Genomic DNA, 25,738 nt, shown 5'->3' on the forward strand with positions numbered 1-25,738 from the left:
TAAGACATTCAGTGAAAATTGGAATTGTTTGCAGTGTTTTGGCTTTTCTGCAGCCCTGAGCACATGGGACATGGTAATATTTGGATTATATATGGCTGGCAGATGGCAGCACCAGACTTAAGCCCAGGTCTTCTGATGTGGAGCCAGCACCCTATCCACCAATCCCCATTGCTTTTGTTTGTAAGTAAGACTCTCAGTTTGTAGAAGCAGAGTAAAAAAAATTTATTTTCTTTTTAAATTGTGAGGATTCTAATTTCAACCACACTGAATCACGAACAAAGCTTCCAGAGAGACAAAAGGTTAAGGATGATTCATACAATATTAGTTAGATGAGGAAAGGCTTTTATTTCATTAGATTGGTTTAATAATCATTGAGGGCCTGATATCATGGAGAATAACTTAGAGGGGATTGTAGAGAGAAACTAAAAGCAGGCTAAACTTAACCTATTCACTGAAGTGCCCCAAATCTGAAGCTATTCACGCTAGAACAGAATGTGATTCATCAGCGTGTATCTGATGTGCCCTTTGGAACGTGTGTTAACCATTTGATGTAAGACGTGACATTTCATCCGGGTTCACTTATTTGCATACTTGTGATTTCATTTGCATGTATTTTACTGTGCTGCACTCTGGAAATACATTTACTTATTTCTATTCCCTCCTTTAAATTCCATATACCCTCTACAGTCCTTTGGTAATGTAGCAGACCCAATATTGAGGAAAACATTCTTGTTAGGAAGACGATTATAGAGCTTCTATATCCAATCTGTCATCAAAACTTTTCTTCCTTTAAACATCTGGTGGAGGCTTAAGGATGTATTATACAACATGGGGAGTGTAGCCAATATTTTGTAATAACTGTAAGTGGAAAGTAACTTTAAAATTTTTTTTAATTTAAAAGTTTAAAAATATGTATTAAAAAAACATCTGGTGGATATGCTCCCCTACTTTCTATTTTCACTGCATCACCCTAGACTTGGGATTTCTCACCTCCTAAGTAGTCTCTTGCCCTTAAGTCAAAACCATGCAATTCAGTCAATTCCCTGCATCCTAACTCACCACTTACTCGATGCTCAGTGGCCCTTGGAGTAAACTAATAGCACTTTTATATTATTAGATTCATCATATTCCAAATTCTTAACTTCTGCCATTGTGAAACTGCTAGAAATTAATAGCTGTGTTTATGACCTTATCCAGTTTACCACTAAAGAGAAATAAGTCTTTTTAAACTCTGCTTCCCCCTTCTTCTGTCCCCTAAGAAATACTGTGTCCTCAACAGCTTAGTTCCTTGTTGGGGCAACAAGGAAAGAAAAGTAGAAAATGGAGAACAAGGAATGTATCAGAAAGGCTGGAAAAGTGTTTTTCTATTGTGGGAAAAGAAGAAAAAACAGAAATGGAAAGAAGGGGGAAGGGAATGGAAAGATGAGCGTCTTAAGAAAGGGTGAGGTTTCAGAGTAAGACTTAGAGTTTAGGGAAGGTAGTTGAAAGTGAATAGAGATGGGCTGAGGGCAGATTCTGGGAGAGGAAATCTAAGCTGAGTATTCAGGAAAAACAAGACATGGAGAGAAGCTGAGTGAAATTGTTCTGATGTTGGATTGACTGCTTTAACAGTGACCCAAATAATAGTAGTGTAAAAAAGATGCAAGGTTTTATTTCTCTCACAAAAAGTCTGAGTTGAAAGCAGTCCAGGAGGAGAAGGGTGCTCTATGAGGTTGAAAGGCGGGCCAGGTTCCTTCTGTATTTTTGCTCCCACATACATTGTCCTTGTCTGTGAGATCAAACTTGGCCCCTCCCTTCTACATCCATATTCCAGCCCAATGGAGGGAGGATAGACGAAGTGAGAGCACTGAGTTTTATTCCAAGAGCAGAAACTCTGAATTGCACATATCACTCTGCTTACATTCCATTTGCCAGAACATCATCAGTTGGCCATACTAGCTGCAAGAGAGGCTGGGCAATATTGTCTCTAAGCAGGCAGTCCTGTGCCCAGCCCAAACTCAGGGGAGTATGTTACTAAAAGGAAGAAGAGAAGCCTGTAAACTGAGGAACAGTCGGTCTCTGCACTCTTAGTTAGATACCATAGTTAGATAGGCAGAAGATCTTAAATAAGTGAGCTTGAATAGGTTATGCAGAATTTGAGGGCTAATCTGAATTCAGATTATAGAAGTGGGGTATGTTGGAATAGAAGAGGAAAGCTTGGAGGGTTAATCTGTATATTGAGTATGATTGACATTGTAGGACAGCAGGACACATTCTAAGGTCTCTGAATCTGGCCCATAGTACGTCTGTAGCTCAGGGATCTTCAAACATTTTCTGGAAAGGGACAGATAGTAAATATTTTAGCCTTTGTGGGCCACATGATGTCTGCCAGATCTACTCAACTCTGATGTTGGAGCATGAAAGCAGCCTAAACAATATGTAAGCAAACAGGTGTTTCCCAATGAAACATTATTTATAAAAACAGGCTGTGGGCCAGATTTGACCTTGGCTGTAGTTTGCTGATCCCTGCTCTAGTCTGTTGTTTTAAAAGTACAGTCTTCTGAAGTTAGCATCTGACCCCATTAATCATAACAATTCTATCTACCCTTCACTAATAAATTTATTTAACTGAGTGTGTTCTATGCTAGGTTCTGGGATACAAAGGAAAGTGAACCATAGTGACTGAACATATAGGGAAGTTATCGTCCAAGGAGATATATAAGGAAGTAGTTTCAAAATACCATGATAATTTCTATAATAGGTATATTGGTCAGATTCCATAGGAGCACAAGGGAAAGAGTACGAAAGAGAAGGTTTCTCAAAGGCAAGGCTTATGCTGGAGCCTGAGGATTAATAGAAGAATCCCTGGCTCACCAAAGAGGGAAGGGTATTTAAGAGAAGGCAATCCAAGGGAATTTAAGGACACAGTGTGTGCATAAAAATGGGAAATAAGAGAATTTGGCATGTTTGGAGCACACAAGCGTTTAAGGAGCAGAGAGGTCAAGGCTTAGAAGTTCAAACTGTAAAACGCCATTTACAAGTCATTCTAAAGAATTTTGTTTTATCTCGACGGGGGAACCATTGAGAAAAAAATGGAGCCAGGGGGACTTCCCTGGTGGTCCAGTGGTTAAGACTTCACCTTCCAATGCAGGGGGTGCGGGTTCGATCCCTGGTCAGGGAGCAAAGATCCCACATGCCTCACGGCCAAAAAACCAAAACATAAAATAGAAGCAATAGTGTAACAAATTCAATAAAGACTTTAAAAATGGTCCACATCAAAAAATCTTAAAAAAAAAAAAAAAAAAAAAGGAACCAGGCAGTGACATGACCAGATTTGAGTGTTAGAGAGCTCCCTCTTGCAGGAGCGTGTGCCATTGACTGGAGGGGAGTGAGACAAGAGCAAGGAAGCTGGTAAGGATTATTATATGTTTAGGCAAGGGAGAAGGAGGGCCTGAAGTTAGTTACCAGCGTTGGGAAGGGAAAGAAAGGAATAGGCTCAGGAGATTTTGGGGAGTCAATATGACAAGAATTAGAGGTTAATTGGAAGCAAATTGTGTGGGGAGAAAGAAGAATCCAGTATGGGACCCAGGATTCTGACTTGGGTTTCCAAGCATATAGGGGCACTTATCAAGGCAGAGTATGGAATACAGAAGGACTAGGTTTGGGGAGTTTGATATGCCTACAGAAAATCTAGGTGAAGTCCACAATGCAGATGGATGTTTATGTCTGTTGCTTGGGAGAGAATCTGGAGTAGAACTACAGACCTATTCGATAAGATGCTTCAATTTTGGGGAGATAATTACACTCTGATACATCCTGAAAAACCAAGTTACAAGACCAAAGCAGGCAAATACAGAAATCAGGGGAAATTCAAAATATGGATCTGAGATATAAAATCAAACCAAAAACTGCCTATACTGACAGTAGACTTCAAACGTTGCACTGAAATTCCTTACGACCAGTACAAAGAATGAGGCAGTAGCTTGAGTCTATAGAATAAACAATCAGTTATGTAGGGGAAGCCAGTTGGTCTTGGTCCTGAAATTTGAGTTTCCCATGTTATGTGGTGAGCAATTTCTCCAACGATATCCCCATAACAAATAAAATGACTTTCATTGAGCTGTTTCTTCTTTGGCGCTCGAAAGGGTCGTACTAAAGCAAAGCTGTACCAGAGCAGTTTTATACGGGTCAGTCATTCTCAACTCATCTGTCATCTTCATAAAGTCCCTAGGTCAGTAACCCTTCTCTGGCTGTGACAGAGAAATTCTGAACCAGTAGAACCTATATGTCCTTCTGGTTCCTAGAGTGGGCAACATCAAGTAAACAATGGCCTTAGTGACGTCTTAAAAACACAATTTTCCTCTCTTATTTTATGGACTTTGTTAACTTCATTCTTCTAGATGTATACATTGAAGAGATTTCTGAGTTAGGTCAACATTATAGTGCAGGTATTTTCAATGTCAAACTAGGTTTAGGCCAGAAAAAGCTTTTCTTGTTCAAAATGTTACAAATAGATCAGCAGAATACTGTTGCTTTTAGCCATTATCTGGAATATGGGAATGAACTTGTCCTGAACCTTTATTATCCAGGACTTTTTCCTGTCTCTGTAAAAAGGTGAGCTAAGTACACTTAAGAGTCTGAAATAGAAGCGGAGCAGATTATCCAAATTAGAACATACATTTGTCAGTTTTCTTCTCAAAGAGAGCATCTCGCAAGAGTATGTTTCATCATCTTGATGATCCAGGTTTTATTCTTTATATCTGTCAATGAAAAAATTAATTAGTTGATCTAAGAAGGAAATGGAAAATTCTATTAGAGCCAAATTGAGGATTATAACCTGGGAATAGCTTATCAGACAGCTCCAAGAATTGTTCTGCCCGTTAGAGGTCAAAGCACAGTTATATGTTGTTTGTTCTTATTGAAGTATAGTTGATTTACAATATTGCATTAGTTTCAGGTGTACAGCAAAGTGATTCAGTTACAAATCTATCTATCTACCTATCTGTTCTTTTTCAGACTCTTTTCCCTTATAGGTTTATAAGGTTTTGAGACAGAGGGCTGTGCATTAAATGCTATATTATTGGCAGTTTACACAATCCAGATCTACATGAACAAAGGGAGTAGTGGGTCATGGGTTATCACCGCCCCTTACAAGATTAAGAAGGAAGGTTACCTCTTAAGGAGTTGTGACCCTTGATGAGATTAAGAAGGAGATGTACAATACATACAAAGGGCGAGGGAGGAGGCCCAAACAGGCAGACAACAATTTTATGTTTAAGTTTTTCTCATCTTGCCATAAAATATGTATTTTCTTTCCTTACATCTAAGAATCAGATCCCTTATGCATGCTGTGAGAATATCCTTAGGCACTGCAGTAAGCTGGATTTATTTATAATTATCCTTCAATCTTTTATGGTTGGAGGTGCTGGGAATTGAATTGGTGAAGGGAACAAAAGATTTGGAGAAGTAAGTGCAGAAAATGATGCTCAGGGTGGAGTATATGCATATAACAAAGAGACTTGCTTTGCTCACATCCAGCTTAGGTTCCTAATGTCTTTCCTCATAACATTTTTATTTCCATTTATTAAAAAATTCCAAACTTACATCTGGGATTTTAAAGTATTTTTTTGTAAACTATGGTGCATAGAAAGAAAAATGATCAAAACATAAATACATAGTATTACAAATTGTTATGAGCAAATAGTTAAGTAGTAACCAGCCCACAGACCAAGAAATAAGGTATTGACAGAATTCCAGAAACAAGCGCTACACACACACCTGCCCCTTCCCATCACCAACTCCTTCATCCTGTGGTAGTCATGGAGTATAAGTGCCTGGCATTAAGCTTTTGATTGCCAAGGCATCCCTTTCAAAGACATCCATCTCAAATAAACATACTGCCGGCTACACAACTAGATGTAGAGCGCGGCTGCCTTACTCATGGAGTCTCCTTTTAGAAAGCCCGGGGTAACGTAGATAACTGACCACTTGAGTGACTTCACCTTTCCCATCCTGTGACCTAACTGCCCCTCCCATGCTTTAAATTTGCCAATAAAGAGTGAACCAGTGAAACCGTAAGTATCCCACACTTGGATCCTTGGATCACTTGGGTACAGCAGAGCTCCGGGTCCTCACTCCCTCCTTCTCTCTCAACCCACAGTCTCACTGTGGCCCTTGGGCATGCTGTATACCCTTTAGGAGCTATGCGTAATAAATCTTGTTCTTCAAAGTTCCCTGATCGTTTTTTGGGTGAGGTGTGTTTTACAATTATAATAAGAACCATAAGGGCTGGTCCCTTGTGGGACATTATGGAAAAACCCAAATGAACTTTTTGGCCAACCTAATATGTCATATCATATCATATATATGTCATATCATATCATATATATGTCATACCATTTTTTGTGTCTGATTTCTTTGACCCAATGTTATGTTTTTATAATTCATCATGGTTTTGTGTGCTGTAATTCATTCATTTTCATTGCTATGTAGTATTCTACTGTCTGAATAAACCCCCATTACTTATCTCTTCTGTAATTGATGGACAGCTGGGTTGTTTCCAGTTTGGATCTTCCCCGCACCCAATTTCTCAAGTCACTTCTATTGCTTTTCCTTTGTAATGTATTTTCCAAAATATAATAGTATTTGAAAGAAGAGATGATGAGAATTTACCTACAGAGAGACATTACAAACTTTTTCTGGAAAATTACAATATATTCAATAAACTCATTTACCCAAACTTACCTTTTAATTAAGTGTGACACATATAAATGTGACAAGTAAATGGTAAAACATTAAAAATATTGAGTATTAGTTGTTCTGTTGCCACAATTAGTATACTTTTTAAACCAAGGTAATTAGTTAGCTAACATGAATGAACACATATAATGTCGAGGATTTTGTGTTAATCGGCCCAAAACTCTACAAAGTAGGGACTGTTACTTTCACCATTTTACAGAGGAGAAGACTGAGGCACGGAGGTGGAATCCTTCACCTGCAGTCACATAGCTGGTAAGTGATGTAACTAGAATTCAACCCAGATGATCGGACTCCATAGTTATGCTCTTCATTATTGTATTAAGTACCTTAACTAAAAACAAACATGGGGAGAAAAGGTAAAACATACTTCTGACCAGTTTATGTTTGCAAGATCATATGATACTTAGTTCTGATCAAAAACAACCCTGTCTATACAGCCACAATAACCTGTGTCAGGGCAGAAGGATTTGTAGGTAGACACCTCTGCAGCTTGCTTGGATTCTTCCCTTTGTTCTCTCGCTGGACTTAGTCCTGCACAGGTAGAGTGGCTACAGAAGATGACCTCACTGAGCCCTCACATGAGTGGAATTTGCAGTCTACAGCTGCCACTCCCCAGCACCTGTGGAGGAGGTCACCTTGGGCTTGGTCACAGCCCATTGTCTGAGAGTGGGGGCCACAAGCTGCAAGGTAAACAGCAAAGACAAGCTAAGCAGAAGTATTTCATTCATACACAATTTTCAGTGCCTTCCCTAGGACCTGCTTCCTCACCGACACTCAAGAAATGTTTGGTGGTGGATAAGCTAGAATAAAAAATATGAAGCTGCTTTCACTGGTTTTTATGAAACTGGATTCTTTTGCCGTTAATGAGCATAATCAGAATGTCGTTCTGAGCAAAGCTCTGATTCCCATGCTTCCCTCCTCTTTGGAAACATTTTATTCTTTGGAACCTGCTGTGGGCATGCTCATAAACAGGGCTGCACACGGGGTTCTCTGCCAATGCATTTGTTTGTGGTGGTACAGGCACAGCCATGAAGGTGTGGCGTTGTCTTTTTGCATCCAGGAATGAAGGCAGTCAGTTAAAACCCTGATTTATTTACATAAATAAATATAATTTCCTTCCATTGAATATCTTGTTCAGAAGAATTCTGTTAATATGATTTATCACAATGAACAGCACGGTTCCTGCTTTAATTGATTTATTTTTTTCTCCATATAAAATTTCCCCTGTATCTCTGTTCTGCACCAACTTTTATTGTCCTTTTCACCCCCTCCCCTGCCCATATCTGTGTTGGCTCTAGGGACTAGATTTTTTATATAGTCTGCATCCTAAATCATTCATTTTCTCATCCCTTACATTTACTGAAATTAGCATGGGTTTTAAACCATTAGTCAAAAAAGAAGGGGCTTCTTTTCTAAAGCTTCCTGCTGTTCTTTGTGGATGAAACAGTTGACATTTTGTTAAGAGATTTTTGTCTGACTTCAATTCTCTAGCTTTAATGTATTCTTAACAGTTATAAATGGAATGGTTTGTCCTAAATGGAAGTATATCTATGGTAGCATAGTTATATCCAGTCTTTAAAACGGATCATTGCATTTCACACATGCTATAGAATCTTGAATTTCACCTTTACTCATGTCAATTTCTTTACTAAAAATGACACTGTTGCTCCAAATTCCTACCTCAGTGGATTGGGTATCTCACATTGTGGTAGTAATTGTTCATAAGTACATATTTCATAACATGTACTAATAGAGTAATAAAATATGTTGCAATAACAATGTGCTCTGCCTGATAGAATTTCATCATGAGACTCCATTAACACATTCAGCTGGTATCAGCTTTTGAAAATGCCTTCCATTTTGGTGGAAGAGAGATACTCTGTGTAAATGAATGGAGAAAATGGGATTCAAATAGGAATTTCTAGGAAGGCTGAGTAGAATGAAAAAATACAGAAACTTGAATGGATGCTGACCAAGCATTTTTTGACATTGCTTAAAAATCTGAATTCATTCTGGCTCCCTGTACTCTCCTAACACCAGTCCAGCTGCCCGCCTCGTGCCTGAATGACACTGCCTTGCTAAGGTCACCAGCAGGCTCTTAACTGGACACCCCAGTGGTCATATCTCAATCTTTATCTTCCTCATGCAGGCATTAGCTCTTCTTTTTCCAGTTTCCCCCTTTTTTTGGCTACTTTCTGAAGGATCCCTTTCAAGCATACTTTTGTCCTCTAGGGTAACACACTGCGCACTCCTGCCCCATTCCCAGGGTCTATCCCTGGCTCTGTTCTTGCATATCTGCCCTCCATCCCTGGGAATCTCCCCTCTTTTCACCTCTTCACTGCCCCCAGGATTGACTTCTCACTCCATGGCGATACCCTTGAAATGCAGAGACCTCAAACTCAACTGGCCCAAAGCCAGACAATATTTCACTATCTCTCAAATCAGCTCTTCTTCTGAGGGCCATTTGCCCTCAGAAAAAATTTGGGTTTCCCCTGTGATACCCTCATTCTCTTCTGTTACACCAGACAAAGTCGCTGATTCTTCAGTCACCAGATCTTTTGCTTTTGTTCCCTGTATTTCATTCCTGAGTTTAGTCCTCCTCATTTCTGCTCCTGGAATATTGGGACAGATTCCTGAATTGTTTCTCTAATTCCTTCCTCTTCTTCTCTGTTCCAACCTGCTCAGTATTGGAAATCGGTCCTCCTAACATGTACTCAGGCCAAGCTCCTACTAAAAACAACTCCAGTGATTCCCTATTGTATGCTAATTAAAGTTTATTAAAATTTATCTACGACTGGGCTATAATTTCTTCCTAGACTTATTTCCCACTACTTGTGTTTATATATGCTCTGCACTTCAGCCAGAGCGTTGTGCTTGTAAACATAATCATTAATTGCTGGTAAACATAATCGTTAATAAATACTATTCCCACTAGCTCTCAGGTACTGCAAATATGTGAACATATAAATGACTAAATAGCATAAGAACTGCCTGATATAGCCCATCTCACCATGAGATATTAATCATAAAATTATAATTTTGAAATAATATGCAGAGTTTTTTTTAAAAAAAATTCTTTACTTGTTCCAGTTATGTAGGTTAGCTTAAGAATTGTGGTCAATTCTAAAATGACTTTCTCTTTCTGTGTATGCCTGTGATATTGTGATTTATAATAAGAAATGTACATTTGGTCTTCATCCTGTTTCTGGCACAGAGCTCCTAAAGCCCTTGGAATTTCCTGTGATGAGAGCAATAAAGGTATCTTTGGTTATGTTAATGAGGTGATTTTTGGAAAGTACCCAAGGAGCCTTTGGAGTCAATCTTGTGATTAGAGGGTCGGAGCTTTCAGTTCCACCTGCCCGTCCTCCAGGAACGGAGAGAGTGGCTGGGGATTGAGTTCAATCAGCAATGGCCAATGATTTAATCAATCATGCCTACTTAATGAAACCTCTATAAAAACCCCAAAGGACAGGGTTCAGAGAGCTTCCAGGTTGGTGAACATGTGGAGATGCAGGGACAGAAGTACCTGGAGAGGACATGGGAGCTCTGAGCCCCTTTCTGTATACCTGGCTCTATGCATCTCTTCCATCTGGCTGTTCCTGGATTATATCCTTTTATAATAAACCAGTAATCTAGTAAGTAAATATTTTCCTGAGTTCTGTGAGCTGCTGTAGCAAATTAATTGAACCTAGGGAGGGGTTCATGGGAACCTCTGATTTATAACCAGTCAGTCAAAAGGGCAGGTAATAACCTGGATGCCTTGGGATTGGCATCTGAAGTGGGGACAGTCTTGTAGGACTGAGTCCTCTACCTGTGGAATCTGATGCTAACTCCAGGTAGATAGTGTCAGAATTGAGTTGAATTTGTGGGACAAATTCCAGCTGGTGTCTGAGAAGTGCTTGGTTTGGGGGAAAGTCCCACACATTGGAACTGGGAGCTGAATGAGAATACCCTTCTCCTTCTTTTGGAAAAGTGCCTGACAGCTTGAACATTAACACCTGACTTTCTCTCCCAAAATGAAAGGCCGTTTAACTTACATAGATTATACACTTCTCAGCTTTTTCAGCTCTCAGACCCTTCAGTTAGGAAATGGAGCCACATTTTACACCTAGTCCTTGACTTTTACACACAATCTGGCCCATCAGCAGCCTCCCCCTCCTCCCTACCTCCCCCTAACCCAATCTTAGGTGTGCTTCAAACAGACCCCCTGACTTATGGAACTTTACCCTCTGATCTTTCCTTATTTACATAAATACACAATGCGACACATACTGTAATAGCTGATTGAGTTTAAATAAGGAAGATATTTACAATGGTGTGATATTTTTCCTTATACAGAGCTGGGCTTCTGAAACATCACTGACTTTCTGTGATACCTTATCAAGTCATTTTGATCATTCTTCTGGAGTCATTAGATTTTTTTTAAAGTAGGAAATTTCTTTCTCTAGAATCTTCTGTTTATAAACAGGTCCTCATTTCCCCTCAGGTCTGTGCTGTTCCATGAGCCAGAGGGGTGCTTGGGAATTCATACCATGTAGCATCTCATTGTTTGGCTTGGTTACAGTTGGGTAATTGCCTCTGACACTGCACCTAAGCTTTGATTTTCAAAGCAACAGGGATTTCCTCTCCTTCTGACCTGATGGAATCCATTGTGTAACTGGCACAGTATGAAAGCCCTAATATGAGAAAAATGAAGGACAATTCTCTGGAGGCAGACAAGGGATTGATTTCTAACATAGGGATTGATTACATTTCAGACAATGGCCTATAAGGGTCTGAATGCTGATATAATGGTTTCTTCTACAAGCACTGATGCAATTAACAACTCATTTTAATTGAGAAGGTGCAAAAACTCTTGGACAGGTTCCTATAGCCTTCGTCACAAAATAGGAAATGGGAGAGAAAATCAAGTCAGGATTCATTTTGGTGGAATTGTAAGGCATATACAGTAATACCAGGTCTAGGAAAACTAAATCATTTTTGTTGATTCAAGTACTGTTATACCATTGGTTTGACCTAGCTTTGAGTAAAAATAATAAGCAGTTTATTTACATGAGTTACTGAAGGTTACTAAGGGGATACTTCCCTAACTCCAAAAGTCTCTCTCATCATGGAGTCTTGCCCGTAAATTTTTGCTGAATTTGCCAAACAAAAATTCAGTTTATTAAGGTTAAAGCATTATGTCTACTGAGGTCACTCCATAAGTGCAAAGGGTTGTTACACTTAAGTAATCATAAGTATCACCTGGGATGCTATTGTTCAGATTCTGATTCACTGGGTCTAGGATGGGACCCAAGAATTTGCATTTTCCTTAAGCACCCTCAGTGAGTCTGGTATATGGATTGTATTTTGATTAATACTGCTCCAAATGTATAGATTATATATGAATTACTTATTCATATATAATCTATAATTATGAATTACTTATAGATTATATATGAATTAATTATTAAATCTCTTAGGCTTATCTGAAATTACTTTTTCCTCAACAGCATGTTGGAGGATTTGGACAAAAAACAGCCAAGTTTTGTCACGAAACCAAACTTGGGTCCGCTCACCCATGTGCACTAAATTCCATCTACTGCCACCGGGTTGTGGTGAAGGAAAGTGCAGCATTTATTGCAGGGTGCCAAGCAAGGAGTGCTCAAAAGACCTGAACTCGCTGATGGCTTTCAGGGAAAGGTTTTTAAAGACAGGGTGAGGGAAGGGGGTTGTGGAGTAGACATTCTTCTGATTGGTTGGTGATACAGTAACTGGGAGTCAGCATCATCAATCTTCTGGTTCCAACTAGTCTGGAGTCTACATGCTTGTGGGCAGCATACAGGAGGCTAGAGATTTTCTACAGCATGGGACAGTTGTCTGAGAAGACAGGCTCAGACCAGATGTCTAGGCAAGGAGCCCTGACTGGGTGTTCAGAAGTCAACATAAAGGTATTGGGTGCGTGTGGCAGACAGCAGAGCCAAGACTAAAGTACAGCAATGAGGTGTCTAGGTAGGGACTACGTGGGATTCACACGCAGGATCATGCAAGAACAAGTGTTTCTTTCAGTTTTGCACCCCAGGCACCTCACTCAACTTACCCTAGTCTTGGCTTCGGCAGATAGCTTCTTAAATGGTTCCCAGTGATTTCTGCCCCCCAACCCCAATTGTGGTATGCCTGCCATTGTGTAATCCCCTACCCTTGTGTGTGGGCTGGACCTACTGACTTGTTTCTAAGTAGTAGAACATAGCAAAGGTGTGGCATGACACTTCCAAGATCAGTTATAGATGACTGTGACTTCCACCTTACACACCACTCACTCTTGCTCTCTTTTGTTTTTTAACTCAGATGAAACAAGTTGCTGTTTGTGACTTATTGAGGTGTATTGATATTTCTACCCTATTGAGGGACCTTTATGGCAGGAAACTGAGGGTGGCCTTCAGACAACCCCCAGTAAGTAATTGAATCACTGAGTCCAACAGCACCCAAGAAACTAAGTTCTGCCAACACCCACAAGTGTGAGCTTGGAAGTAGATCCTTCCCTGGTTGAACCTTCAGATGAGACCAGAGCCTCAACTGACACCTTGATTGCAATCTATTAGAGACCCTGAGTCAGAAGCCCCAGCTAAGCCATTCCCAGATTCCTGACTACAGAAACTGTGAGATAGTAAATATTATTGTTTTAACTCACTAAGTTTTGGAGTAATGTTTTCTGCAGGAGTAGGTAACTAATACAGTGCTTAAAAGATTTTGGTGGTGGTGGTGGGGTGCTGGTTGCTGAACCTGAAGAAAAATGTAAACAAGGAAAATGAAAAGGTACTAAGGACACACTGAACCACATCATGGCTTTGACCAGGGGTGGTCCTTTCTGCAGGGGTTGCTTCTTTTTCTTCTTCCTCATCTCCTCCAAACCCTTCCTCCTTTAAAATAAGCTGGAAAGATTGGTTCTTAAACTTTGAAATTTCTGCTATTAAATCTTCATGATTATTGCCATCACCACCCTCATGTCTATCATGACTTCTTTCCCTGAAATTTGCCATGATTCCCAGTAGGATTGTGACCATAACTGATAGTGACGGTATGTCCCACTTATCCAAGTTCTCTTCTGCCCAGCAGCTACAGTCACTAAAATACAAAAATTAAAATGTCTGACATCGCAAGGGTATAGAGCAATCAGAACTCATACGTTGCTAGTGGGAATGCAAAACGGTGCCACCACTTTGGAAAACACTATGGCAGCATCTTATAAAGTGAAACCTAAATCTACCATAAGACCCAGTAATCATATTTTTAAGTATCTACTCAAGAGAAATAAAAACTTATGTTCACATAAAAGCTTACATTAAACTGTTTATAGCAGCCTTATTTGTAATAGTCCAAAGCTAGGAACAATCCAAATGTTCATAAACTAGTGAATGGATAAGCAAAGTGTGATGTGTCTATACAACGGAATGCTACCTATGCAACACAATGAACCTCAAGAGCATCATGCTAAGTGAGAGAAGTTGTATACAAAAGACTGTCTACTCTGATTCCAATTATGAAAGTTCTAGAAAAGGCAACTCCAGTGATAGAAAGCAGATCAGTGATTATCATGGGCCAGAGTTTGAGGGAGGAGATTGTCTACAAAAGGACACAAGGAAACTTTTAGGGTAATGGAAATGTACTATATCATGATTGTGGGGGTGGTTTCATGACTGTATGCATTTGTCAAGACTCACTGAACTTTAATTGACTGCATTTACTGCATCTAATTTGTACCTCAATAAAATTGTTTAAAAGAAGAAAAATGCTAAGTGGCCACATAGAGTAAAGAATGAAGTAATTCAAGTTCTTTTTCTTGTCTTTACGGTGATGGTGTAACCATTGTTCATTCAAGAATACGTAGTACCACAGTGGTTGGAGATATGTGAGCTGATATGGTTTTGAAGTTCTCTGAATTACTTTCCATGAGGAATAAAATGATTATTAAAGGAAAAGCAATAAGAATGTGTTACTTTGAAGCTTACACATATATTATTAAAACTCAACGGTAACTTCAGCAATTATTTAGACCCTAGGCCAACAAAAGATTTTTGGTAGAGGAATATTTCATCACTCATATTGTTTAGAATTGCTGGCTTATGGTGATAATAGAAAGCAGACCAATTTTTTTTTTTATTTTTTATTTTTTGCGGTACGCGGGCCTCTCACTGTTGTGGCCTCTCCCGTTGCAGAGCACAGGCTCCGGACGCGCAGGCTCAACGGCCATGGCTCACGGGCCCAGCCGCTCCGCGGCATGTGGGATCTTCCTGGACCGGGGCACGAACCCATATCCCCTGCATCGGCAGGCGGACTCTCAACCACTGCACCACCAGGGAAGCCCAAAAGCAGACCAATTTTTAATGAGCTTTATTATTGTTTTAAAATCCTTTCCAGACAATTCACCCCTGTTGCTGGCACCTGGATGAGCTGCTCCTGTGCACTTAATAAACTGCTTGTACTCCTCACTAGTAGTTGCAGCATCCTGGGACCCTAGAATAATAGCACAAATTCACAGGCCAGTCTGATTTGCAAAATCTTTCAACATTTTATAATTATTCAACAAGTATTATTGATTACCTACCACAGACCAGGTGCTGTTCTAGGTACTAGTAATTACACTGAAAATAGTCAGTGATCTCAAGGACTTTAAATACTGATGGTGTCCACTGACATTGTGAAGGCAAGCAATAGAGTCTCCAACAGGTCAAAGTAGTAGAGTTTCCTAAGAGTCACAGTTTGTCCTTTGTTTCCCTTTGATCATCTTTCTTAGCATCCTTCCAGGTGAGCACCTTTCTTCCAGCACCACAACCAATCATATTCCTCATAAGCTTTGGGTGTGGGGCTCAAGAGGTAGGCCATTATCTTCTCAGAAGGGAGATCCAACAAGTGGGACCTTCTGCACCAACTTAGACTTATTTGTTCTTTTGTGCCTTGTAATATTCACCTGACAATTAGCTTTCAAAATCCTCTATCGGAAACAAGGTACTTCTGAAATTTTTGTTGTAGGGATGCAGCTCAGAATTATAAGTGGCCTCCTTGATATTCTGCATCAGTAGTTAAGGTTTACACAGCAAATATCTGTGCCCATCAAGAAAAACGTCTATGATAAAAGCGATGCAAGAAGTTCAAAAGGATAAAAGCTCCATTGTGGGAACAATGTGAAGGTTAATACAGGCCAAGTTAGGTCGACCACAAACCTCTATTCCTTAAGAGGGCTATGCTATCGCCCACCCCAGTTTCATTTGATTTTTTTCTTCTTTTAAGCCTACCTAACAATTCTTAACTTAGAACCATAGGGCTGCTTAGAGTACATGAATTGGGGCCCGGATTTACAGAGGTCAAGAAGCTTCTTTATGATTAAGTGAATGAACCCAGCAACATCAGCACTGGCTTACCCAAGTCTTCCTGCCAACCATGTACCCTTGTCCCTCCCAAAGAAAAGTAAATCAGATATGACAGCCAGTACTGGGAGTTTTCAGAATCTCATAAGAACTTTTACATCTTCTGTGTTAATAGTTGCAGAGAGAAGATAATAATCATCAATGAGGTTTTTTTTCTTCTCGTAATATTGCAGCATCTTCCTTTCAGATCAGTGTTAGCATATTCCTTGTCAAGCAAGTTAATATTCCATCTCAACCAACTCCTTTTTAAAGTCTCGACAAAGTCATTGTATGATTTGAATGAGAGAAGAGGTTGAACATTTAGAAATTAGATGAAGAAAGGCATTTTTAAATTTTGACTTTCTGTGAGCTCTGGTTACTTATTTTTAACACAAAAAAATCACTAGTGATGTAACTAACATAATTTGTATGATGATCTGACTCACTGTTAATTGCAGTTTTTGCATATTTGTGTAGTCTTAAAACCATTAAGGCCAAAGAAAGGTTGGACTTGAGATCCGTTCTTTGGGGCTATTTCTTCTTCTGCTGAGAATGTATCTTCAGCTGCCAGGGGGAAGATGTGTGCATGAATCCTCTTACCTGTGTCAAGGTCAATTACAGCTGTGTAGAATGAACCGAGCTGTAGCAGGTTGATAAGTCCAAGTTTCAAGAGGACACAAAGTGACTGAGTTAGGCAAGAACCAGAAGATTTGGGGCCAAGTTTAATGCTGTTGTTTGATGGGCAAGTTGAGAGCAAGGAGGCCATGGGAAGGTACAGTCCAGTAGCTGCTGAGATGTTATGGTCCAGAAGCCCTGTGTGCCCACTGTCCCGTCTGTGTTGGTTTGTGTATTTTCAATATGCACAGTAGGGGGCTTGCAAAATATGTTCACCCAGTGACAGAGGACCTGAATCCTCTGGTCACTTGTCCCCTTCCACTGTTCTTGGGATTTCTCTGGGATGTTCTAATTCAAAGGAAGCTTTTACTTTGAAAGCTTCGAAAGTCATCTTACTCTACAGATTCTGTATAGAATGAGAGGCTTGCTGACTCTTAGCTCCCATTGCTCTTAAGCCACTCAGCTTGTTCTTGCTAGTAAAATGTATGTGAATTGGAGAGATTATTTCTAGGCATGGTGTTTGTATTAGATGTTATTCTTTTATTCATTCCTATTCAACAAATATGCACTAACTACTCACTAGATGCCGGGGGTATATGGGTGAACCCCCTGTTCAGAGCTTGTGCAAAGCCTTGGTCCTGAGGGATCGGAGCCCTGTGCTTTGGGTCCTGAGTGGAACCACAAACACAGGTAGTGCTGAGGGCCATGTTCTTGTACTGCCTGAGGCTCTCTGGGAGATGGTTCTATGACAACCTGCCTTGGCTAAGGCTCTTTTGGTTGAATCTCTAAGTAAGGCAGCACAAGCCAAGGCCTCCTGTTGAGTAATATAGCCTGGAGGGAAGAAATGAGATAAACCTCAAAGTCAACAGTTTTACAAAACAATTCTGCAAATATCCACACCTGCACAAAATTCCTTCTACTTTGTAGGGTAGAAACAGTTATGTTTAGCACACTCAGATTGTATACTTTTTCAGGATATGAAGTATATTTTCCTTCTATTGCATTTCTCATTTAATAAGTTAATAAATAGTCATTGATTAACACAACAAATTATTTGGAGAGGGACTTGAGCCATGTGGAATCTTCACATGAATTGCTTATCTTCAATATCAAAACTTTCTTCAAATAGAAACAGATATATTCAATCTCTCTCTGTTTTTAAAGTGTAGTCTGCAGACCACACACTACAGAATCGTTTGGCTGAGGCCACATTAATAATGCTTTTTAAAAATGCAGATTTCTGACTCTATTCCAAAGAACTTCTGAGTCAGAAACAGAGAGTTAGGCCTGGAAGTCTGTATTTTAATAACATAGACAGGTGGGTTTTACGTGCTCTAAATGTTGCATATCTCTGTTTACGGTTTCATTGGCCTCTATGCAATTTTACTCTACAAACAAAGCTACCAGATGATGCCTGTGTAACCCTTCAGTTCAAGCATGGGGACCAGGCTAAACCCTGGCTCTGCCACTTACTAGTTGCACGACCCTGGTCAAGTTATTTAACTTACTCATGTCTCAATTTCCATTTCTGTAAAATGTGAGTTATAAAGGCACCATGTAGAGGTGTTTGAGTTTTAAATAAGGCAATACATGTAGAGCACTTTGAACTATGCCTGGCACGTAGGAAGCCCTAATAAAAGGTAGCTATTGTTGTTATTGTTCTTGGTATTAAATCATTTGCAAAAACCATGTTTTCCTTTTGTGGAAATACAGGAGCAATACTAATAAGGTTGATGTGCTAATGCCAAGTGAGTGTTTACAGAAGAAAGGACCTGTTGGAGTTAGAAGAGTGTAATAAGGGGGAACCGGAGACTGAAAACATCTCCTGGAAGAAAAGAGATTTAATAATAACTACACCTTTCTGTAGGTTGTTGCTTATGGTCTGTGAAAGTTTTTCACAACCATCCTTTCATTTGTGGTTCATAAAATCCCATGAGGTTGGTGGAAGAAGAGAGATGGTAGAGTATGGGGTGAAGGTGCATGGTCTTTGGGGGTGATGGTCCTAACTGACATTTACTATCTGTATGATCTTCTTCAAGTCACATAACCTGTCTGAACTGCAGTGTCTCACAACAGTAAAGTGGGGGAGAAAATGAAATATTCTATGTAGGGCTCGTAGTACAATGTTGGAAACATGGTAAATACTCAATAAATATAAATATTATTGCTGTGAGTCAAACAAGCCTTTGAATCTGCATAACCAGCAATGGGCTGAGCTGTGGTTTGAGCCCAGACCATCTGCCTAAGCCCATTGCCAGTTCTACTAGATCAAGTTCTTGCAAATCTCAGAGAGTTGTTGACATTTTATAACAAACCATACTCCAGTTTCTTTAAGTCCTCTTAATTTCCCCATAACACCTTGCTTTTTATTGTCAGAGATAATCATTTTTAAATTGACCTGCCAACCATGCTGATGAAATATCAGGCTGACAGAGGTCATTCTACTTGAACTATTTACCTGGAAACTTGACTGCCAGCTGCAACATACGAGTCCCTTCCTGAGATGCCTGGTTCGGGTCAGGTAGTTAAACTCACCAAGCAGCTGCTGTTGCTGAAGGCCGTGAACATAGCAGGTCTGCAGGGCCACCCACTGGGCCCTGGGATTGTAAATCCTCATGCTGCTGTAAAAGTAGCGCTGCTGCCCTTGGGTTAGGTCCTGTCAGAGGAGAGCAGTTGATTTTGATGAGTTGGTGGAATTTGATAGGATTAGAGTGGGATGTATTCAAAGCTGACTTCCACAGAAATAAGATGCTTCTCTCTCTCTGTCTCTCTCACACCCCTTAGTTTACTTAAACAGTCTTCCACTGACATGTGTAGTAGTGAAAATGAATTAAAAAAAGATTCTAGGTAAGTAGGTCAAAGTATTGGGCTGAGGGAGATCCAAGGATTTTCAATATCTGATAACTGTACTGATCTCTTATAATCCTTGTTGAGGAAGGTAGGCTATGAGAATCTACACAGGGCCTGAAGTGTGCCAGGCTCTGGAGGGTAAAAGAGAACTTTCCACTGAGAGTTCTCAGTGAGCGGGGGAGAGAGCTAGGTAGATAAGTAGATGGGTAATGTGATAAGGGTGCAAGGTCATTAGTGAAAAGGTGCTATGAAAACAGAGAAGGAAAACAAGCTCTGTGTTAGCAGTCAAGGAAGCTTCCTGAAAGAGATGACCAACACACCTGAGTCTTCCAGGTAAGGAGGGATTCCCTAAAGGGACTAGAATACTGGTTCTCAAAGGGCATCAGCATCACCTAGAAATCTTTTAGAAATGCAGATTCTCAGGTTTCACCCCAGACCTACAGAATCAGAAACTCTTGGGGGTGGGGCCCAGCCCTCTGGTGCCCTCCAGGTGCTTTTGATACACGCACAGTAAAATTTGGGGACCACTGGACCAGAAGGAAAAGAAAGGCTGATTAGAGGGAGAAAGTGGTACAGATTTTCTTATGGGACACAAAATATCTGAATATATTGGGAACTAGACTTTCGGCATTTTTTTTAACTTTAATCAGCATATAGAGTCTGAGCTGGAAAAGCCTCTAGAGTAAGTAAGGCAGGGGAAGATCATGGAAGCCTTTTCTGCTATACTAAGGGTTTAAAGATTTCCTTTTATATGAGGAACATTGGTCTTTATTTAAAGCAGTGGTTATCAACACGAGTGATTTTGACCCTGAAGGGACGTTTGGCAATGTCTGGAGAAATTTTTGGTTGTCACAAATGGTGGGAGGGAGGATGGATGCCACTGGCATTCAGCTGGGGAGAGGCCAGGGAGGCTGCTGAATAGACTACGGAGCATGAGACAGCCTCCCAGTGTCCTGCAACCAAGAATTACTCAGCCCCAAGTGCCATTCTTTAAGCTGACCAGATCTGCATTTTACAAAGATCGCTCTGGCCCTGCTGTGGACAATGGCCTCAAGGGAAGACAAACCACTGGTAGGGAGACCATTTTGGAAGCTACCATGTAGTGCTAGGGAGGAACAAGAAGGGCTGGACTACAATTACTTTTATATACCTGATATACCATAAGTGCTCACTGTATTGAGATGGGGAAACAGAGGTAGTGGCATCAACATTTTAGAAAAATCAAGATAAAATAAGTTCCCCTTAGGCTAAAAAATTCAAAACAATGACAGAATTTCAAAACTAGTTGATAACCATGTAATACAAACTAAACTTAAGATAAATATATATAAGCTAAGTGAATTTTATCTGCTAGAAATTTTGTATGAAGTTGACATCTGTGAGTCAGATTTTTTTGGTGTCTAGAGACTTTAAACTTGATATTAAAAATATGTTCAGAGGGAAAGTAGCTGAGCCAAGTACTTCACACTTTGAGACATCATTTCAGCTTTACAGTTTCTGAATTAGATGTTTTAAAAGATAATATATTTGGGCTTCCCTGGTGACGCAGTGGTTGAGAGTCCACCTGCCAATGTAGGGGACACAGGTTTGTGCCCCGGTCTGGGAAGATCCCACATGCCGTGGAGCGGCTGGGCCCGTAAGCCATGGCCGCTGAGCCTGTGTGTCCGGAGCCTGTGCTCCGCAACGGGAGAGGTCACAGCAGTGAAAGGCCCGTGTACCACAAAAAAAAAAAAAAAAAAGATAAATATTTGAAGAAGAGAATAGATCCCTAAGTAAGACTTTTCAAATGATTGAGAACAATATAACAGGAAAATTGCAAGCCATTTCAAGAGCAAAGCTCCAAAGTGCAATGGGAGTTTCCATTATGTAAGATAAAGCTTTAAAATTCATGTTTTTATTTTATAAGGGAAAAGAAATGCCTAGTTCTCTTCCTTAGTAGAACTCTCAGCTTCCTAAATGAGTAGTAACAGATAACATTTTTAATATTCTTATGCTGTTGCTTAGCCTTCCTTGAGGAGAAGGAAGAGCTCCTGACGTGGGATGGGTGTAGAATTAGATCATCCAAGTGCTCGTTCATTCTCTCACACACATGGTCGACATGCACCGAGGGCCTCTGTTGGGCCCAGTGTTTTCCCTAATGCGGGTAAACAAAGAGCCAAGAAGTCCTCAACCCTTGAAGAAGAGACAGAAAAGGTCCCTCCATCTGTGAATAATATGCTTGTACCTTCAGCAGTGAAGTATCAGAGACAGAGTGAGGGACTCGAATGCAAGGAATCTGTGGAACATTCCATAGCTTTTGTTGTCTTTTCTGTTTTCCTCCCATCTTCATCCTGTACCTCCAAGGAACAACAAAGCATAACATAAAATTTCATTTTGTTCAACCAATTTTGGGGATGTACCTAAGTAAGTAAGCAGGCAAATAAGTGAATAAATAAATAGATAAATATTATTTATTTCAAGGGATAAGACATTTTCTCAAATGTTTCCATGGAATTAGACCTCACCAGACTTCTTAGTTCTCCACTTTTCCCAATTCTCACCCTTTACTTATCAAAGGAATAATTCAGAGCCCTTTGTCTTTCTGCTTCACTCTGCCTTTGGAACAGGTGGGTTGTAGAACCACACCAGGTCTCTCAGGCGGACTCTCAACCACTGCACCACCAAGGAAGCCCTTGTGTGTGATTTTAGAACAGGGAGATCATTCTCTATGTGTTATGCACCTTCCCAGAACATTAAATATCCTTTGAAAATATGATTTATCTTGACAGTATAGTATATCTTTACATCACTCTCCATTTCTTGCACATTCAGATTTGCAATTTTCCAGCCTTGTACTATAAAAGAAGCTATTAAATCTAGCCATGCTTCTAACCTGACAAAGATACAGAATGAAGGAGCCACATCTGCTATAAGTCTCGTTTCCTTTCCATGTAATTTAGGGTTTAGAATCTGAGGTGTATAGCATAATTTAAAAATTAACAATCAAGAAAGAATGGACATATTGGAATAGGGTTGCTAAGGCAGAGTGGAAACCCCTAACATTTTCTCCTCTGCTCACTCCTTTGCCCTTGTCAACAACGCCTACCTCATCGGGTTGTTTGATTACCTGAGAGGTTTTTAAAAATTTATTTTATTGAAGTACAGTTGAGTTACAGTGTTGTGTTAATTTTTGAAGTGCAGCAAAGTGATTCAGTTATACATATATATACATTCTTTTTCCTATTCTTTTCCATTATGGTTTATCCCAGGTATTAAATATAGTTCCCTATGCTATACAGTAGGACCTTGTTGTTTATCCATTCTATATATGATATTATTAACTGAGATTTGAATACAGAATGCTCTCATTAGGCCAGTTCCTCTTCTCTCCTCTACCCTATTGAATGCGCTTAAGAAGGATTTTAATGCATGAGAAAACTCTGGTTCTGAGTTCACAGAGCTAATTGCTCAGATCTTCCAGAAGAGAAATTTATAGGAAAACATCAGTCAACATCTTTGTGTGTCTTGTTTCCACAATATAAACTTTAAATTAAACTATAAATACTGCTTTCCTTCAATGTGCACTCCAGAAACCATACCAACCAAGATATACTCTTTTAATATTGTCCATGATAGAAGCCTACACTCTATCCTGTAATCAAATCATCTCAGTATCCCTCTTCCCATTTTCCAGATCTGTAGAGCAGAACATAAATATTCTTCAAAGCTGGGAAGATTTCTCTCCTCAGACAGCGTAAAGAAATGACTGATGATCTTTCTTGGGGTGGCAGTTCATGTGTGATTTTCTTGGACTGTTGCTGAGGAAATCCATCTTACCTATTCTAGTGGTCTGTACTTGATAAAATTTGATTAAAATGCTTGCAGAATTCAGGGAGGAAATATCTACCAAAAAAACTTATATCTGAAACAAAAAGACAGATTCGTTTAAAAGAAACTTAGCCTGTATTGTAATCTCCCCTTTTTTAAAGGCTGGTATTCATATTCAATGTAGTTTTCTTGCAAGGTCCCTTTCTTCATGCAGTGGTGGCGGTAAAATTCAGTTTGTTGATAAGCTGATATCCAAACAATGTCATGTGATGAAGCAAAGAGCTGGGGGAGTTTGGCTGCATGCCTTTCCCTGCTTCTGGACAGCATGGAACTGCACAGTTTAATCGTTTTTCTTCCAAACTTTGTATCTAATCAAGTGTCGACTTTTAAATCTACCATATCTGCGTTATATGCAGACATGGGGGAGAAAAGTGCATGGAGACAGACACTCTGGCCTCTGCCGCCGCAGGCTCGCCGTTCATGGAGACAGAGAGGCTGAATATTAAAGGTCAAGAAATCCATCAGGGCAACAGGCCATTACATGTGTTCTTCTCAGATTTGGAGTCAGTAACCGCCATCCCCGTTGCTCAGAATGATGAAGGAATAATTCCTAAATATAGAGGTACAGGCATACATTTGACTGTGGTAATCTATGGAGTTGTCCCATATATTAAGATATTGTTCCTTTCTTAATTTTTGGAGGAGTATGATTTTCTCCATATTTGATCTTGAATAGAGGCCTCATGATAATGAACTTATGGCACAAGATTCTTGCTCACACTGATGTCATCAGCATAAGCCTCATTTTAACCTGACTCATGAGAGCAATCTTATCCCTTCCTCTGGGCTAGCATTATTATTACAGACTTCTTTCTTTCTTGAGAATCTGCTCTCTGAATGCTACATTATCTGTAAAAATGAAGAGTTCCTAGGGAAAATGGAAGAAGAAGTACCAAAAGAAAACCACAAATTGAAAATTCTTAGGAGACTAAGGGGAAGAAAAATATAGGGAGATAAAAGTGATGAACTGTATAGCTTAAAAAAGAAAGGACTCAACACACAAAAAAGTTTGCATTTTTTCCCAATAATTTAAATGCAAACCTTCTGGGGAATAAAAATGGCACAAGTAAGTGTGTGTAAATGCCAGTGAATACCACAAAACCTCTCAGATCTGGATCTCAGAGGTTGGTGATTCTCTACTGAGAAATAAAGAACAGTTGTCTGCAGAGTTGGCATTGTCAGTTGAGTCTCCCTTGAATGTTTTTCCAGGATATGATGAAATGCCTTCTAGAGCAAACCACATCTGCTGACTGTTACACACACGTGCTGATTCATAACAGCATGCATTACTCCCTGCTCAGTCAGGAAAACAGAAACAAATCTAGGTGTTTGACAGAGAGGGAATTGAACATAAGGAATATAAAAGTTTTGGAATGGGCTGTACAGGAGCAAAACAAGAAAGGTTAGCTTATCCAAAGATTGGCAATTGCACTAAACTACTACCACACCGAGAGCTGGGGGACAAAAGCGAAAATGATTTCACCCAGAGTCCATGAACACTGTGCCATTGAGCCTGCTTCTGTTGGGACATTGCTGCCTGAGTAGCACCCCAGGACCTGGTACACACCTGCTATTCTTGCTTCTGTGTTCTTTCCAAAACTTTAAGTATTACTGTTGCTAGCACCACTGTTATTGCCTGGCTGCTACTATTGCTGATGCTGCCACTGTTACAGATGCAAGCAGAAACCATTCTCCTTCTCCTTTCCCCCAGCCTTCCATATCCTGCATCCCATTGGATGCCAGCTCGTGAGGAATTCTGCAAAATGTATTTTGCAGTCTTCCCACTACTGTGGTAAAGAGAAGGATATAGAAGGGTAAGCGTGAAGCTGAGTGATAATGGACACCACATACAGCCAATGTTTGCCTAATACCGCTAAAGTTTGGAATTTTGTTAGAAAAGACAAAATAAAAGATAATTAACTAGCTCTATAGATGGTATCAAAGAATAAGGTATAAATTTTGGGACAATAACTTAAGACTTAGGAATGATGAAAAAAAATGTATATCATCAATTTTGGACAAAGAAATTGTCTTCCCAATGACTAGCTAGACTTTTCAAAGAGAATTAAAACTGACTACAAAAAAAAAAGTAGAAACACCCATCATATAATTACTATAGAAAATACAATTTTGACTAATGAGGAAGGTGCATACTATTTCATAGATGAAACATTGGTACAACAATGGGACACAATGCTTAAGACATTGGTATGTCTACATTCCAGTGCTTAGAACATGGGTCATAAAGTATCTTTATAGAATAGTAGGGTAGATATGACCTCATG

General features: G+C 39.8%; 1 protein-coding gene and 1 long non-coding RNA gene across 2 annotated transcripts in view; one reads left to right on the forward strand and one right to left on the reverse strand.

Annotated features, from left to right (window-relative positions):
• Nucleotides 1-25,738, forward strand: part of LOC141276968 (uncharacterized) — a 137,994-nt gene that overhangs the window by 77,135 nt on the left and 35,121 nt on the right. The window lies entirely within an intron of this gene.
• On the reverse strand, nt 17,350-21,915 carry FAM216B (family with sequence similarity 216 member B). Its single transcript, XM_004328627.3, has 3 exons — nt 21,811-21,915; nt 19,272-19,392; nt 17,350-17,567 (listed from the first exon to the last, which is right to left on the reverse strand). The coding sequence occupies exons 1-3, from the start codon at nt 21,913-21,915 to the stop codon at nt 17,350-17,352; spliced, it is 444 nt and encodes a 147-aa protein (XP_004328675.1).

This window comes from Tursiops truncatus, chromosome 18 (assembly GCF_011762595.2).
Source record: "Tursiops truncatus isolate mTurTru1 chromosome 18, mTurTru1.mat.Y, whole genome shotgun sequence".
Classification (NCBI taxonomy): domain Eukaryota; kingdom Metazoa; phylum Chordata; class Mammalia; order Artiodactyla; family Delphinidae; genus Tursiops; species Tursiops truncatus.